This window comes from Nerophis ophidion, linkage group LG10 (assembly GCF_033978795.1).
Source record: "Nerophis ophidion isolate RoL-2023_Sa linkage group LG10, RoL_Noph_v1.0, whole genome shotgun sequence".
Lineage (NCBI taxonomy): Eukaryota > Metazoa > Chordata > Actinopteri > Syngnathiformes > Syngnathidae > Nerophis > Nerophis ophidion.
In genome coordinates, this window is record NC_084620.1 from 3,042,981 (window position 1) to 3,058,445 (window position 15,465).

Sequence of the window (15,465 nt, forward strand, 5' to 3'; positions counted from 1 at the left end):
GGGCGGTCTTATTTACCTGGCTCACCTTCGACAGCGTCTTCTCCCAATCGTCTTTGTTGTGTAGCGTGCAAGGACTGGAGTTGAAGAAGTGTCAAAAGATGGAACTAACTGTTTTAATGACATTCAGACTTCTACTTAAATCAGCAACGGAGCAGCATCTCTTCAGCAGTAGCTCACTAGTGCAACAACGCCGTAAATGTGTCCCGTGAAAAACTGTCCGACCGGAACTCTAAAAACTGTGGGTGAATAATGTAAACCCACTATACCGGGAGTTTTTAGCACTTTCATAGCGAGTCTACTGACAGATATAAGTTAGAACTATACACTACTTTGTATTAGAAATGGCAACAGCGGAGGATGAATGTCCCACAACAAGAAGATAGTGAGGACAAAAAGAAGCTTATCAACTACGTTGTCAGCACAGACTACACTGCCGGATGCGCGCTCATTTTCAGGACCTCTGACAAATTCTAAATACACATCAGCAGGTACTAGAAGGTAAGAAAAGCTGGTTTTGCATAATTTTACAAAACAAAACGCCAGATAATGTCTGCTAATTGATGCCATTTTGCAGTCCTGACACGCACCATAATAATAATAGTATGTTGAAGCACAGTTCGTCTGACTACAGTAGCCATAATGCGCCGATAATCCATCAAGCGATGCTGCTTCATAGCTTACCAAAGTTGTACTAAAACATTTTTAACAGATTTTTGAACGCCGTGTGTAGTGTTCTATATTCTTAATGGAACTTTTAAAGTTCTGGAGGAGTTTACTGGTGTCATCTAGCAGTCTACTTCCATCTCTTATGGGTGACTGCCATCTACTGGTCACACTTATCATTACATCATGTACCCAATAAAATAGCTTCGGTAAACACAACCAGATTTATTCTGTACTTAAGGCACACCGTCGATTTTTGAGAAAATGAAAGGCCTTATAATCTGAAAAATACAGCAGCCTAAAACCAGGTAACAAACATAAGATCCATGTTAACCAAAAAGGCTAAGTATGATAATGAATCATTAGCAGTCTTTGACATTCAAACAATAAAGAACAAAGCACATTCTGTGATCTAATATCCATCCATCCATCCATTTTCTACCGCTTGTCCCTTTCAGGTTCTTGGGGGGACTGGAGTTTATCTCAACTGCACACATATTGTAAATAGAACCACACATTTAAAAAGGTATTCATTAAAGAAGTGGTGTTTGATATTTGATTTCAGCATTTACATACAAACTAGATGCTCGCATGTCCTTATGTTTTGGAATAAAAACGTGTAATGCCAGTCAAGCATATATAATGGCGTTGGTGGTGTCCTGATAAACCGTTTCACTTTCGATATCGGAGCCTTGGGTATAGGCCGATTGCAATATTGACTTGATACAATCTTATACAGAATTATTTTGTTGTGTGTAATGTTGGAAACCGGTTTAATCAAGTGAATTTAGTCAATGGTCGGCATGAAAACTACCAACCTATTTTTCATTCACTGACTAGAATGGACTTGCAATTTTCAAGTTGAAGTGGAGTGGTAATTGTCTTTTTAAGACACCTGGCGGCCACAATTAAAAGTTAAGTGGATACTTTCCAATACGTTTCTGTCGTGTAGACCTTATGTGTAAGTAATATAGAACTTCAGTTAATTGATACTTGTTTATATTGACAAATGTGCTGTTGAACTAATATTGTTCAATGAAGAACACTTATTACACATGTCTAGCTTATGCGCTAATGTGTGCTTAGCTGTTGTGTAGCTGAAAAATATAAGAAAAGACCTAGCTTTTGCGCTAATGTGTGCTTAGCTATTGCAGTGTTTCCCACAGGTCAGGCATTTATTTGTGGTGGTGTGGTCGGGCGGAGGGGTGGTTGTGTCAGCGGCGGTGGCGATGACCAAGAAGAACGCGGAGTTGGAATATAATTACAACACTTTATGTACATATTTATATAATATTTACATATTTATATAATATGTAACTACAAAGCTTCACGGTGGCAGAGGGGTTAGTGCGTCTGCCTCACAATACGAAGGTCCTGCCGTCCTGGGTTCAAATCCAGGCTCGGGATCTTTCTGTGTGGAGTTTGCATGTTCTCCCCGTGACTGCGTGGGTTCCCTCCGGGTACTCCGGCTTCCTCCCACTTCCAAAGACATGCACCTGGGGATAGGTTGATTGGCAACACTAAATGGTCCCTAGTGTGTGAATGTTGTCTGTCTATCTGTGTTGGCTCTGCGATGAGGCTGCGACTTGTCCAGGGTGTAAACCGCCTTCCGCCCGATTGTAGCTGAGATAGGCGCCGGCGCCCCCCGCGACCCCAAAAGGGAATAAGCGGTAGAGGATGGATGGATGGATGTAACTGCAAGCTCCATTCACAGACAGTCAAAAGCCGGAAAAAAACAAAAAAAAATGTATTAATTTTTTATTTGTGGCAAATGTAATTCTTTCGTGGCTGTCCGCCACAAATAAATGAATGTGTGGGAAACCCTGTATTGTGTAGCTGAAAAATAGAAGAAAAGACTATCTATTGTGTGCTTATTGGAGGACATTTAGTTGTTAACTGGCTATGTGTTTGATGTCAGATCAAATAAGGAATTGCACCCCCCCGCCGCGACTTGTCCGGGGTGTACACCACCTTCCGCCCGATTGTAGCTGAGATAGGCGCCAGTGCCCCCCGCGACCCCAAGAGGGAATAAGCGGTAGAAAATGGATGGATGGATGGCACCCCCCCGCCCCATTTAGCAACCTGCCAAAATAGACCTTTTACCTTGTTTCTGCTTGTTAGCTCTGTGAGTACAGTGTACTCTGGTAATGTTCTGCAACATCAGTACTGTAATGTAAACCGTTTGACTTTGTCTTTATCTTGTGATTTAAAAGGATCCTAAACTTTTGACAGCTTTTGTCCTCCCTTGGAGCAATTTCTCTCTCTCGCCATTCTCCGCAGTTCACCGCCACACACATCGCTCTATTGCAGCAGCCATGCGGCAACTTTATCTGTATTTTTATGTCCAGATTTTGTCAATTTTAAGATAAAAATGTAAAACAAATTCTCATTGCATATCTGTTTGCAAAAATGTTGGAATAAAACATTTTAGTTTTGTTGTAAAAGTAGCATTATATCTAGTGTTAGTGCATCTTAATGATAATGTGTACATTTTATTTTGAGTTAATGTTTGCCAGGGGCCAACAAAAAAGCAGAAATGGCCCTAAGTCTGAGATATCTGCCATGTTGCCAGCAGGGGGCCACAGTGTTTGTTGACACTTTGTGTCCCATGTTGGTTCTTTCATGCTGAGGCGCTGTCGTGCGTCCAAGCGGGTCCAAATCTGTCCCCATTTTCTAACAATCTTCCTTTTCTGTTCCCTTGTCTCTTTCTCTCTTGCTCCCCTCTTCTACGAATGTGCTGTCCTCACTCTCTTCTTCTTCTACTTGGCCACGTGTCTCCTTCTTCTGCCACGCTGTCCCCCTCCCCCCTCCGCAGAACCTCCCCCAGGTAAAGCAGGTTCAGACGCTGCGGCAGGTTAAGGAGCGGCTGCAGGCAGAGAACCGGGCTCTGGCCCGTGTGGTGGCAAAGCTCTCGCAGTCCGCCTGCAGCCAGCTGCCCGCCGTCGACCTCTAAAGCCACGCCCCCGTCTGCCCACCGCCACTTCCTCCTTTCTTTTCACCCCCTCCTCTCCCCTTTCTCGGCCACTCCGCTCCATGCCCCGCCCCGCCCACAGGTGCCCTGCCGCCAAGCCGTTTTTGTGTAATTTGCTCCCCTTCACTGGTGGGGGTGTTGTCTTTTGGTTTGAGTGGCCCCTCCCCCGTTCCCTTGGCAGCCGCAAAGCAAAGTGTCCTGATGTAGTTTTGTGGTTGGTCCACCGGGGGCGCCGTGCCTCACCTTGTTTGGCTTCTCTGCATGAAGTGACCTCTTCTCTCGACAAAAAAACAAACGGGACAAATGCCAAACTCACCCCTAATTGGCAAGATGTTTTTGTCCAATAATTTGGTCGAAAAAATGGCAACACGACATGGACACAAGTTTTAGGACACAACCTGGAAGCTGCCACACTTCTCTAAAGACCACATGGAATTTTTGCTGCTTTCTTCTACATCTAATTTTTCCAATTGTGTCTTTATAGTCAAATGGGACAAAATTAATTACCGTATTTCCTTGAATTGCCGCAGGGCATATAGTATGTGCCTGCCTTGAATTACCGCCGGGTCAAACTTGCTTCACAAAATAATTAGCGCATGCTTAGTATTACCGCCTGGTCAAACTTCCCCTGTCATCATTTTCAAAATGCAGGAGGCTGATTTCAATACCGGTAATCTAAAATCGCATAAAGGCAAGAAGATTAATAAGTAAGAGCTATTCAGTAGGATTTAAGGTCCAAGCTTACATCACACTCAATTTTTTACTGCATGCCTTTGGTAAGTGAGAAGAGGTTTTAAAATAATTAGCGCCCCGGCGACAATTCAAGGAAATACGGTATATCTAAATAATTACTTAAGTGTGTCATTATTTAATTTAGTGTGCAAGCACATTTGATTATTTTATAATTAATTATTGGTTACATGATTTGGGTACATATTTCATGATTTTATCAGTTATTTTTACGACTCCTTTAATTAATTACTTTATAAATTGATATTGTCTGTCAAAGTCAGTGGGCGGGTTCCAACACCTAATAAGTTACTTCCACTTGTTGAACTGGTCCATTTGTTAGTGTGAAAGTGCAGAAATAACTCCGACAACTTGAATAAATTCCTCTCCTTGAATCGCCACATGCCCTGGGATCGGCAGCTCTTGTTTTCAAAATATCTCCCAACAACTCTCCAAAAAGTAAACGCACTTCTTCCTCAGCCGCCATGTTTTCAAATACTTCCAAAGCAGTGGTTTTTAACCTTTTTGGAGATACCGAACCCCACCAGTGTCATATGTGCATTGACATTCATTAGTAAGAAATTAAATGTTTTTTGTTTCAAATTCAAGACACTGATGTTTATTTTTACTGGTGCACAAAATGAACCGTGCATCAACATCACCTTGTTCAAAGAACAAAACTGACACATTGCATGAACTCACAACAACTTACACAGTCTGACTTCTGCTGTTGCCGTATCCATAAAGCCGACAGGGAGAAGTTTTTATTTACACGATGAGTCGGGTGTGTCTTGACCTCCGCGGCGGCGGCTCTGTCGAACCCCTGAGGCCGACTCACCGAACCCAGGTTAAGAACCACTGTTCCAAAGCAATCATTGGACTCGGTTCCCGGTAGCTCCGCCCACTGACTTAGATTGCTGAGTTTGACAGATAAATATAAATGAATAATTCGTTGAATGATTAAATAAATCATGAAATGTTACTAGAAATAATTAAATCATGAAATCAATTAATTGAAAATGGTTAAATTAATGAAACGATTAAATGTACTTTTACTTGAAACAAATGAATTTCACATTTAATTAGACATTTATGTATTTAATTCCAATTAGAATGAATGGCCCATTGAGGTAATTATTTAAGGATGTGTGTATTTATTACATTTTGTCCCCATGACTCTTCATATTGATGGATCGTAAACAAGAAGAGAACTTCACCATTGTGAAGATGAATTAAAACCCTGCCGTCCATGTCGTGTTTGGTCATGTGACTGAAGTGCGGCGTGGCGTCATCTTCGTTGCAGTGCGACTAAAAAGCCGATACGGGAAGACTTCTCGAAGCGTGTCCGCAAACTTCTGCATGGCTTTCCGAGGCGGCGCCAAAAGCGTTTTTCCTTCCGCCGTTTTGAGGGTTTTTTTTTTTTTTTTTTGGCGCCACCTTGTGGTGCGAGCGTGCCTAAGCCGCTTCTTCTCTTCTTCTCCTCCTCCAGATGCTCCCCGACTTGAAAGCGGACAACCAGAGGCTAAAGGACGAGAACGGAGCGCTCATTCGAGTCATTAGCAAGCTTTCCAAGTAGACCCACCCCCCCTCCCCTCCACCCCCCGCCCTGCCTCCTGCACCCCCTCCGTCTATCTCTCTAGCCCCCTCTGGCAGTGACTAATGGAATTGCACATCTAGATATTATCAAGAGACATCAGAGACTCCTTTTATTGTTGCCGCCCCCCCCCCCCCACCCCCACCCCCATCATCATAGCCGCCCCCCAGTTTACAGCGTGCACGAGCATTGTGGGCGGGGAAGCCAGAGATCTATTTAACCAGTAAGCCTTAGTTGTACATAAAGAGGAAAGCTCTTGATGAACAATTATTATTATTAATATTATTATTATCCAACACCTGATTTTATTTGTGCCACGCCTTCTTTTATTTTGTTCTCATCAGTGTGCTGTGCCCTTTCCTGCCCCTTGAGAAGTGCCACCTACCTACCCCCTGTCCCCCCACCCTTTTTTTGCTTTTTTTTGTTTTTTTCTACACGCAAAGGATCACGTGCGCACACACACACACACACACACACACACACACACACACACACACACACACACACGATCTCCCTCACCACCCCCAGTTGTGTCGTTACCTCTGCGCGTCTTCCTCCAAGAGGGAAAAAAAAAAGAAAACCGAGGCGGACCAGGTGGAATTTAAGCTTTCACTGAATGTGCAATATGCATTATTATTATTATTATTTGTTTTTTTATGCTTTAATGACGAGTCCATCACTTAGTTGGAGGTTTCACTCTTCCACCACGGCGCCCATCCATCGACTTCTTTTTGTTCTGTTTTCGGCTTGTAGTATTAGTGGGTTTCTCCTGTGTGTTTGTCACCTTGTTTTAGCAGGTACTGAGTGTGGCTGTATATACCTTTATGTATTATTTGTTATGTATTGTTTGAGAGCAGCACACGTCTGTTACTATTAAAAGTATACAAATTCCACAGGACAAGCAGGTGTCTTTTATATTCTTTTCATGAGATTTAAAGACTACATTTCATTTTCATCATACTCGGTATGTTGGAAGAGTGCTGTTCCTTTCTTTTAAAGCTGTAGTATTATTATAATAGCCCAGACAAATCGTCCGTGTCACTCGCCCCCTTTTAATATTTTTTTTTTTTACAAAGTCTACGTGCACTGTCCACAGACAAATATTCCACGCAATCTTTTTATGCATTTCAGTGGCCTTTTTTAAACATTATTTTAGTCAAAGAGATTAAAAAATAAAAAGTTGCCGCTGCAAATAGACTGATCTACTCTGGTTAAGTTTTGTTTTATGCTTTATTATCATGTTTTGTTTGGTCATCTTGTAAAATAGGTGTGTGTGGCTTAATACATGCAAGCTGTGCTGTGACTACCAACCACTGAAGAGTTCATTAAAAATAAACTTGTACATTGTAAAGTTTCCACGTCTCACTCCCTCTGTCTCTTATTCCACCTGTTTCGCTTTTCTTACATCATGTCCATTTAAGTGAAGTGAAGTGAATTATATTTATATAGCGCTTTTTCTCTAGTGACTCAAAGCGCTTTTACATAGTGAAACCCAATATCTAAGTTACATTTAAACCAGTGTGGGTGGCACTGGGAGCAGGTGGGTAAAGTGTCTTGCCCAAGGACACAACGGCAGTGACTAGGATGGCGGAAGCGGGAATCGAACCTGCAACCCTCAAGTTGCTGGCACGGCCGCTCTACAAACCGAGCTAAATTTAAGTGGATAGAAGACAGGGAAACAGCCCAAAAATGCAATATTGTTTACTATAGTTATTCTTTTGATTGTATAAAAAATGTAAACAATTGATTTTAAGTAAATTGCATTTACTACTATGTGGAAATGTACTGCAGCATAATATTAGTAAAACACATGGTCTACTTTTGTTTTTTTGCTATCTTGTAATTTGTTGTGTATACTTTATATACAATATGGGCCAAAAGTTTGGACACACCTCATTCAATGCATTTTTTTTATTTTCATGACTATTTACATTGTAGATTGTCACTGAAGGCACCAACACTATGAATGAACACGTGGAGTTATGTACTTAACAAAAAAGGTGAAATAACTGAAAACATGTTTTATATTGAAGTGAATAATATTTATATAGCGCTTTTTCTCTAGTGACGCAAAGCGCTTTACATAGTGAAACCCAATATCTAAGTTACATTCAAACCAGTGTGGGTGGCACTGGGAGCAGGTGGGTATAGTGTCTTGCCCAAGGACACAACGGCAGTGACTAGGATGGCGGAAGCGGGAATCGAACCTGCAACCCTCAAGTTGCTGGCACGGCCACTCTACCAACCGAGCTAAACCGCCCCCATTGTAGTTTTCTTCAAAATAGCCACCCTTTGCTCTGATTACTTCTTTGCACACTCCTGGCATTCTCTCGCTGAGCTTCAAGAGCCAACCTGAAAGGGTTTTCACTTCACAGGTGTCAAAGTTTTGATGGCTTCAGTTACAATCTACAATTAAATAGTTGTGAGAGAAAAAAAAACGCATTGAAACGAGGTATGTCCAACTTTCGGCCTGTACTGTGTGTGTGTGTGTGTGTGTGTGTGTGTGTGTGTGTGTGTGTGTGTATATATATACACACACACACACATACTACATTATATACATACATACTATATATATATATATAGTATGTATGTATATAATTTTTTATTTGTGTATATATTTAAAAAATATATACATACATACATACATGTATGTATGTGTGTATATATATATATATGTATACATGTGTGTATGTATGTATATATGTTTATGTACCGTATGTATATATATATATATGTATACATACCGGTGTATATGTATGTATTTATCTATGTATAGATATATGTATGTATATTGAGATATATGTACGTATAGATATATGTACAGTGGGGCAAAAAAGTATTTAGTCAGCCAGCGATTGTGCAAGTTCTCCCACTTAAAATGATGACAGAGGTCTGTAATCTTCATCATAGGTACACTTCAACTGTGAGAGACAGAATGTGAAAAAAAAATCCAGGAATTCACATTGTAGGAATTTTAAATAATTTATTTGTAAATTATGGTGGAAAGTATTTGGTCACTTCAAACAAGGAAGATCTCTGGCTCTCACAGACCTGTAACTTCTTCTTTAAGAAGCTCTTCTGTCCTCCACTCGTTACCTGTATTATTGGCACTTGTTTGAACTCATTATCTGTATAAAAGACACCTGTCCACAGCCTCTAACAGTCAGACTCCAAACTCCACTATGGCCAAGACCAAAGAGCTGTCAAAGGACACCAGGAAAAGAATTGTAGACCTGCACCTGACTGGGAAGAGTGAATCTACAATAGGCAAGCAGCTTGGTGTGGAAACAGTCAACTTTGGGAGCAATTATCAAAAAATAGAAGACATACAAGACCACTGATAATCTCCCTAGATCTCATCCCGTGGGGTCAAAATGATCATGAGAACGGTGAGCAAAAATCCCAGAACCACACGGGGGGACCTGGTGAATGACCTGCAGAGAGCTGGGACCAAAGTAACAAAGGTTACCATCTACTCCGACAGGAAATCAAATCCTGCAGTGCCAGACGTGTCCCCCTGCTTAAGCCAGTGCATGTCCAGGCCCGTCTGAAGTTTGCCAGAGAGCACATGGGAGAATGTCATGTGGTCAGATGAAACCAAAATAGAACTTTTTGGTATAAACTCAACTCGTCGTGTTTGGAGGAAGAAGAATACTGAGTTGCATCCCAAGAACACCACACCTACTGTGACGCATGGGGGTGGAAACATCATGCTTTGGGCTGTTTTTCTGCTAAGGGGACAGGACGATTGATCCGTGTTAAGGAAAGAATGAATGGGGCCATGTATCGTGAGAATTGAGCCAAAACATCCTTCTGTCAGTGAGAGCTTTGAAGATGAAACATGGCTGGGTCTTCCAGCATGACAATGATCCCAAACGAAGGAGTGGCTCCGTAAGAAGCATTTGAAAGTCCTGGAGTGGCCTAGCCAGTCTCCAGACCTCAACCCCATAGAAAATCTGTGGAGGGAGTTGAAAGTCTGCGTTGCTCGGCGACAGCCCCAAAACATCACTGCTCTCGAGAAGATCTGCATAGAGGAATGGGCCAAAATACTGTGTGTGCAAACCTGGTAAAGACCTCTAGTGATCCTTTGACCTCTGTTATTGCCAACAAAGTTTATAATACAAAGTATTGAGTTGAATTTTTGTTATTGACCAAATACTTATTTTCCACCATAATTTACAAATAAATTATAAAAAATTCCTATAATGTGAATTCCTGGATTTTTTTCCACATTCTGTCCCTCACAGTTGAAGTGTACCTATGATGAAAATTACAGACCTCTGTCATCTTTTGAAGTGGGAGAACTTGCACAATCGCTGGCTGACTAAATACTTTTTTGCCCCACTGTAGCTACAAGTGTTGTTTGCATGTCTGCAGCTAAGCTACTGCAATACTCATTTTGACCACTGCAGGGCGCCCCACACCGCCATGTGCGGCATTCATGTTTCAGTAACTTTATTTTGTAGCAGCTGTGGCTTTTGTTCTGAGGTTATTTAAATCAAGAGGAGAAAACTATAATTGACGGGGGATATTGATTTTTGAAATCGGTAATGTAGGAAGAATTTAAAAAATACAAAAGTATTTCAGTTTCAGGAGTTAGATGGTGGAACAAACTCAGTTCATGAGCTCAAGATCTGTAGTTCTTTGTTAAGGTTGAAGAAAACCTTGAAAGGTGAAATCATGGAAAATTATAAAATATATCAATGACTTTGTGAATGTTGTCTGTCTATCTGTGTTGGCCCTGCGATGAGTGGGCGACTTGTCCAGGGTGTACCCCGCCTTCCGCCCAATTGTAGCTGAGATAGGCGCCAGCGACCCTAAAAGGGAATAAGCGGTAGAAAATGGATGGATGGATGGATCAATGACTTTCATCCCATTGATTTTTTTTTTTTTTAACTTTGATGTTCCAGGCATTCTAATTTTCGGTGAATGTATAAAATAGGCAAATATATGCATTGGCTTCAGCTTATTCAATTTTCGGTCTTTCTTTTACTTTTCTTTTTGTGTGTAAATGTGTATGATTGTTAAATATGTGTATAATCTCTACTGTTAAACTGGTCACACAAAACAGTTTATACGACCAAAATAAACTTATTTCATTCATTCACTAATGATGGCTTTGAAACAAAACAAGCTTTTACCAAGAGCTACACTTCTTTAACATAACATCATGACGCCACAGCGGACATTTGAGCTCTAAAAACACTTGTTTTCGAGTTTAATTTAGTCTATTTTCTGTGCTTTGTTGTACGACCGCTTTCGAAATTACACTTTGTCGCCCTCCTGCGGTGACGTTTGGAACTTGTTCGCCTACATTTGACGGCCACAATAGAACTGAATGTGCAATAAGCTTCATGAATGATTATAACAATCAGGCTTTCAAAAAGCACGATATAATTTAGATGTCATAAATTCAGTATGATTTACCAAACTAAAAATAAATGGCGCTGTTTTAGCAACATAAGTCTCACCTTAAAACTCATCTGTATACTCTAGCCTTTAAATAGACCTCCTTTTTAGACCAGTTGATCTGCCGCTTCTTTTCTTTCTCCTATGTCCCACCCTCCCTTGTGGAGGGGGTCCGGTCCGATGGCCATGGATGAAGTACTGGCTGTCCAGAGTAGAGTTCCAGGATGGACCGCTCGCCTGTATCGGTTGGGGACATCTCTATGCTGCTGATCCGCCTCCGCTTGAGATGGTCTCCTGTGGACGGGACTCTCGCTGCTGTCTTGGATCCGCTTTGAACTGAACTCTCGCGGCTGTGTTGGAGCCACTATGGATTGAACTTTCACAGTATCATGTTAGACCCGCTCGACATCCATTACTTTCGGTCCCCTAGAGGGGGGGGGGTTGCCCACATCTGAGGTCCTCTCCAAGGTTTCTCATAGTCAGCATTGTCACTGGCGTCCCACTGGATGTGAATTCTCCCTGCCCACTGGGTGTGAGTTTTCCTTGCCCTTTTGTGGGTTCTTCCGAGGATGTTGTAGTCGTAATGATTTGTGCAGTCCTTTGAGACATTTGTGATTTGGGGCTATATAAATAAACATTGATTGATTGATTGATAGTGGCAGCGTTTTTAATATTCTTACTATATTCTTACCATGAATTGATTAACGTGGACCCCGACTTAAACAAGTTGAAAAACTTATTGGGGTGTTACCATTTAGTGGTCAATTGTACGGAATATGTACTGTACTGTGCAATCTACTAATAAATTTTCAATCAATCAATCAATCAAAAACTCAATTGTGTAGTGATTTTTTTTTTTTTTTTTCAAATATCAATACATTTTTCAGTGTACCTTTTCTAAAGTAAACTATGTCATGATCAACAAGTCACACTGGCCAGTAAACGGAGTGATTAATCGGGTGCTAAAATGGGAGTTATTCACAAGAATCATAACAGCTGGTTTAAAGGCCTACTGAAATGAGATGTTCTTATTCAAACGGGGATAGCAGCTCCATTCTATGTGTCATACTTGATCATTTTGCGATATTGCCATATTTTTGCTGAAAGGATTTAGTAGAGAACATCCACGATAAAGTTCGCAACATTTGGTCGCTAATAAAAAAGCCTTGCCTGTACCGGAAGTAGCAGACGATGTGGGCGTGACGTCACGGGTTGTGGAGCTCCTCACATCTGAACATTTTTTACAATCATGGCCACCAGCAGCGAGAGCGATTCGGACCGAGAAAGCGACGATTTCCCCATTAATTTGAGCCAGGATGAAAGATTCGTGGATGAGGATAGTGAGCGTGAAGGACTAGAAGGAAAAAATATTAAGACAGGGCAGTGGAAGCGAATCAGATGTTATTAGACACATTTACTAGGATAATTCTGGAAAATCCCTTATCTGCCTACTGTTTTACTAGTGTTTTAGTGAGATTATATAGTCGTACTTGAAAGTCGGAGGGGTGTGGTGACCGCCAGTGTCTCCGGTGAGAGGAGGTAATAGTCCGCAGCCGCAGGAGAACGCAAGCTCCACTCATGTCTACGGTAAGAGCCGATTTATTAGCACAATTATCTCACCGAAACCTGCCGTTTGACATGTGGTCGGGGAACCATGTTCGCTTGACCGCTCTGTTCCATAGTAAAGCTTCACCTTCGGGAATGTAAACAAGGAAACACCGGCTGTGTTTGTGTTGCTAAAGGCAGCTGCAATACACCGCTTCCCACTTACATCTTTCTTCTTTGACGTCTCCGTTATTAATTGCACAAATTGCAAAAGATTCAGCAACACAGATGTCCAGAATACTGTGTAATTATGCGATTAAAGCAGACTCCTTATAGCTTGGATCGGGCTGGAAGAACATGTCCACTACAACCGGGGACGTCACGCGCACGCGTCTTCATACGCATCATCATTCCGCGATGTTTACAACAGGATACTTTGCGCGAAATTTAAAATTTCAATTTAGTAAACTAAAGCGGCCGTATTGGCATGTGTTGCAATGTTAATATTTCATCATTGATATATAAACTACCAGACTGCGTGGTCGGTAGTAGTGGGTTTCTGTAGGCCTTAATCATGAAATCCTATTGCCAGGATGGGGGTTTCTATGTCTAAGAAGGTAGTTCAGCATGCTGCATTCCGTGAGACATCGGAATGTCTTGAAAGTAAAGTGTGTGGATTAGCGAGGAAAGAAAGGCCCACCGATGACCCTCATGCCCCCCAACCCCTCTTCCTCATTCCTCCTTTTCCTTACCAGCAGAAAGAAATATGCAAGTGAGTAGAAAGAAGCAGGTTTATTTTTAGGGCGAGACGCCAGCGCACTGACTAAATTCTCCCATTATCTGAAATAAGGGGGGCGAAGATTACAGAGGAATGTTTGCCTGCAGGGTTTAATGGAGCGTTTGGCTTCCTTTTAGGACACTTCATTAGGTACATCTGCGCCATCTAATGACACGTGGTGGAACAAAATATCAGTTTTAAAAATATCTGCATGTTCGCCAGGCTAAAAACTTTCATCGTATCAACAGAGTGCATCCGGAAAGTGTTCGCAGGGATTCCCTTTTTCCACATTTTGTTACAGCCTTCTTCCAAAATAACATCAATTCATTTTTGTCCTCAAAATTCTACACACAATACCCCATAATGACTGTAACGGCCTAAATGCTGTTTACCGTATTTCCTTGAATTGCTGCCAGGCATATAGTATGCGCCTGCCTTGAATTACTGCCGGGTCAAACTCGTGACGTCACGAGTGACACTTTCTCTGTCATCATTTTCAAAATTAAGAGGCTGATTTCAATACCGGTAATTTGAAATGGCATAAAGGGAAGAAGATTAAGAGCTATTCAGTAGGATTTAAGGTCCAAGCTATTGAACAGTGCTATGCTAAAAAGAACAGTAAGCAGCTATGTTTTATTAATATACCGTAGCTGCGTGTGTCAAATATGAGTCATTAAATGACTCCCGCCTCCTGCTGGTAGAGGGCGCCAGTGATCCTTCTTGCGACTACTCGGCTGCAGAAGAAGTGACAACGAGTGACGTGATATGTGCTGGGACGGATATGACGCGGGGGGTGCACGACGGACCTTTTAGGATGTAACACCACTACTCCCATGCTGGCTATGTAAACAATCGGGCTGAAATAAAGCATGTTCCAGTCCTAAATACCCAGTGTATTATTTATACAGTAACACTTCATGGTGGCAGCGGTGGGATAAAGAGATCACACACGGAGCAGAAGGGGAGGGGGAGTTGTCCGAGGATAATTCTGTCGTCGCCCGCACTTGAGGAGCCGAGCTAACTGATAGCAGTTTTCTAAACTGGACTTTCAATCAAAGCAGGAGGTAATAAAGGAAGATCTCCATCGAGACAGAGAGACTTTTAAAACTGAAGAAAGATAAGGAAGACTTCTATAAACAAGTTATCAATGCTTTTCATCAGAAGGAGCTGGCATGGACTTCCACCCACCCATCCATCCATTTCCTACCGCCTATTCCCTTTGAGGTCATGGGGAGCGCTGGTGCCTGACTTCATTTATAAGTAAAGGTAAGACCATAAGAACGTTTTTTTTTTTAATTAAATGTGCTTTTCATGATGGTATCCTTACATCACACAAAATGTTTTACTGCATGCCTTTGGTAAGTGCCGGAGTGAGAAGAGGTTTTAAATTAATTAGCGGCAATTCAAGGAAATACGGTAAGTTAAATTGCATTTTACGGAAGGTGCTTTATGTTTACTCAGCCAAAATGGGACTATTTACTTTTTTTGTATGCTTAGAATGATTCTAAGGTACACTTTATTTATTATTATTACATTTGTCTTAATAATTTGATGACGCAACTGTTTAATTGCACATATGGCGGAAGGATCTGTGTGGTAAGTTGGTTTTGGACACAAGGTATTATGGGTAATGGCAGTCAGGTATGGGGGAATCGAGCCTCACCGTTTTTTTGACCTTACTCTTTTTAACTCTAACTGTAACAAACTCTCTTTATTTTGGCCACTCATTTGTTCCCACATCATTATTATTTTACGTTTTGAAAGATTAAGTTG

General features: G+C 41.5%; 1 protein-coding gene across 6 annotated transcripts in view; it reads left to right on the forward strand.

Moving 5' to 3' along the window:
- The window catches only part of ppp1r12a (protein phosphatase 1, regulatory subunit 12A), an 84,363-nt gene extending 77,052 nt beyond the window's left edge, over positions 1 to 7,311 (forward strand). For 3 of the 6 annotated variants that reach the window (XM_061912031.1, XM_061912034.1, XM_061912035.1), the window contains 2 exons: positions 3,479 to 3,716; positions 5,853 to 7,311. In XM_061912031.1, coding sequence (XP_061768015.1) covers positions 3,479 to 3,616 — 138 coding nt within the window. In that variant the 3' untranslated portion in view covers positions 3,617 to 3,716; positions 5,853 to 7,311. The remainder of the gene's footprint in view (positions 1 to 3,478; positions 3,717 to 5,852) is intronic. The other 3 variants (XM_061912033.1, XM_061912032.1, XM_061912036.1) reach the window with 1 other exon arrangement.
- Positions 7,312 to 15,465: the final 8,154 nt, after the last annotated feature.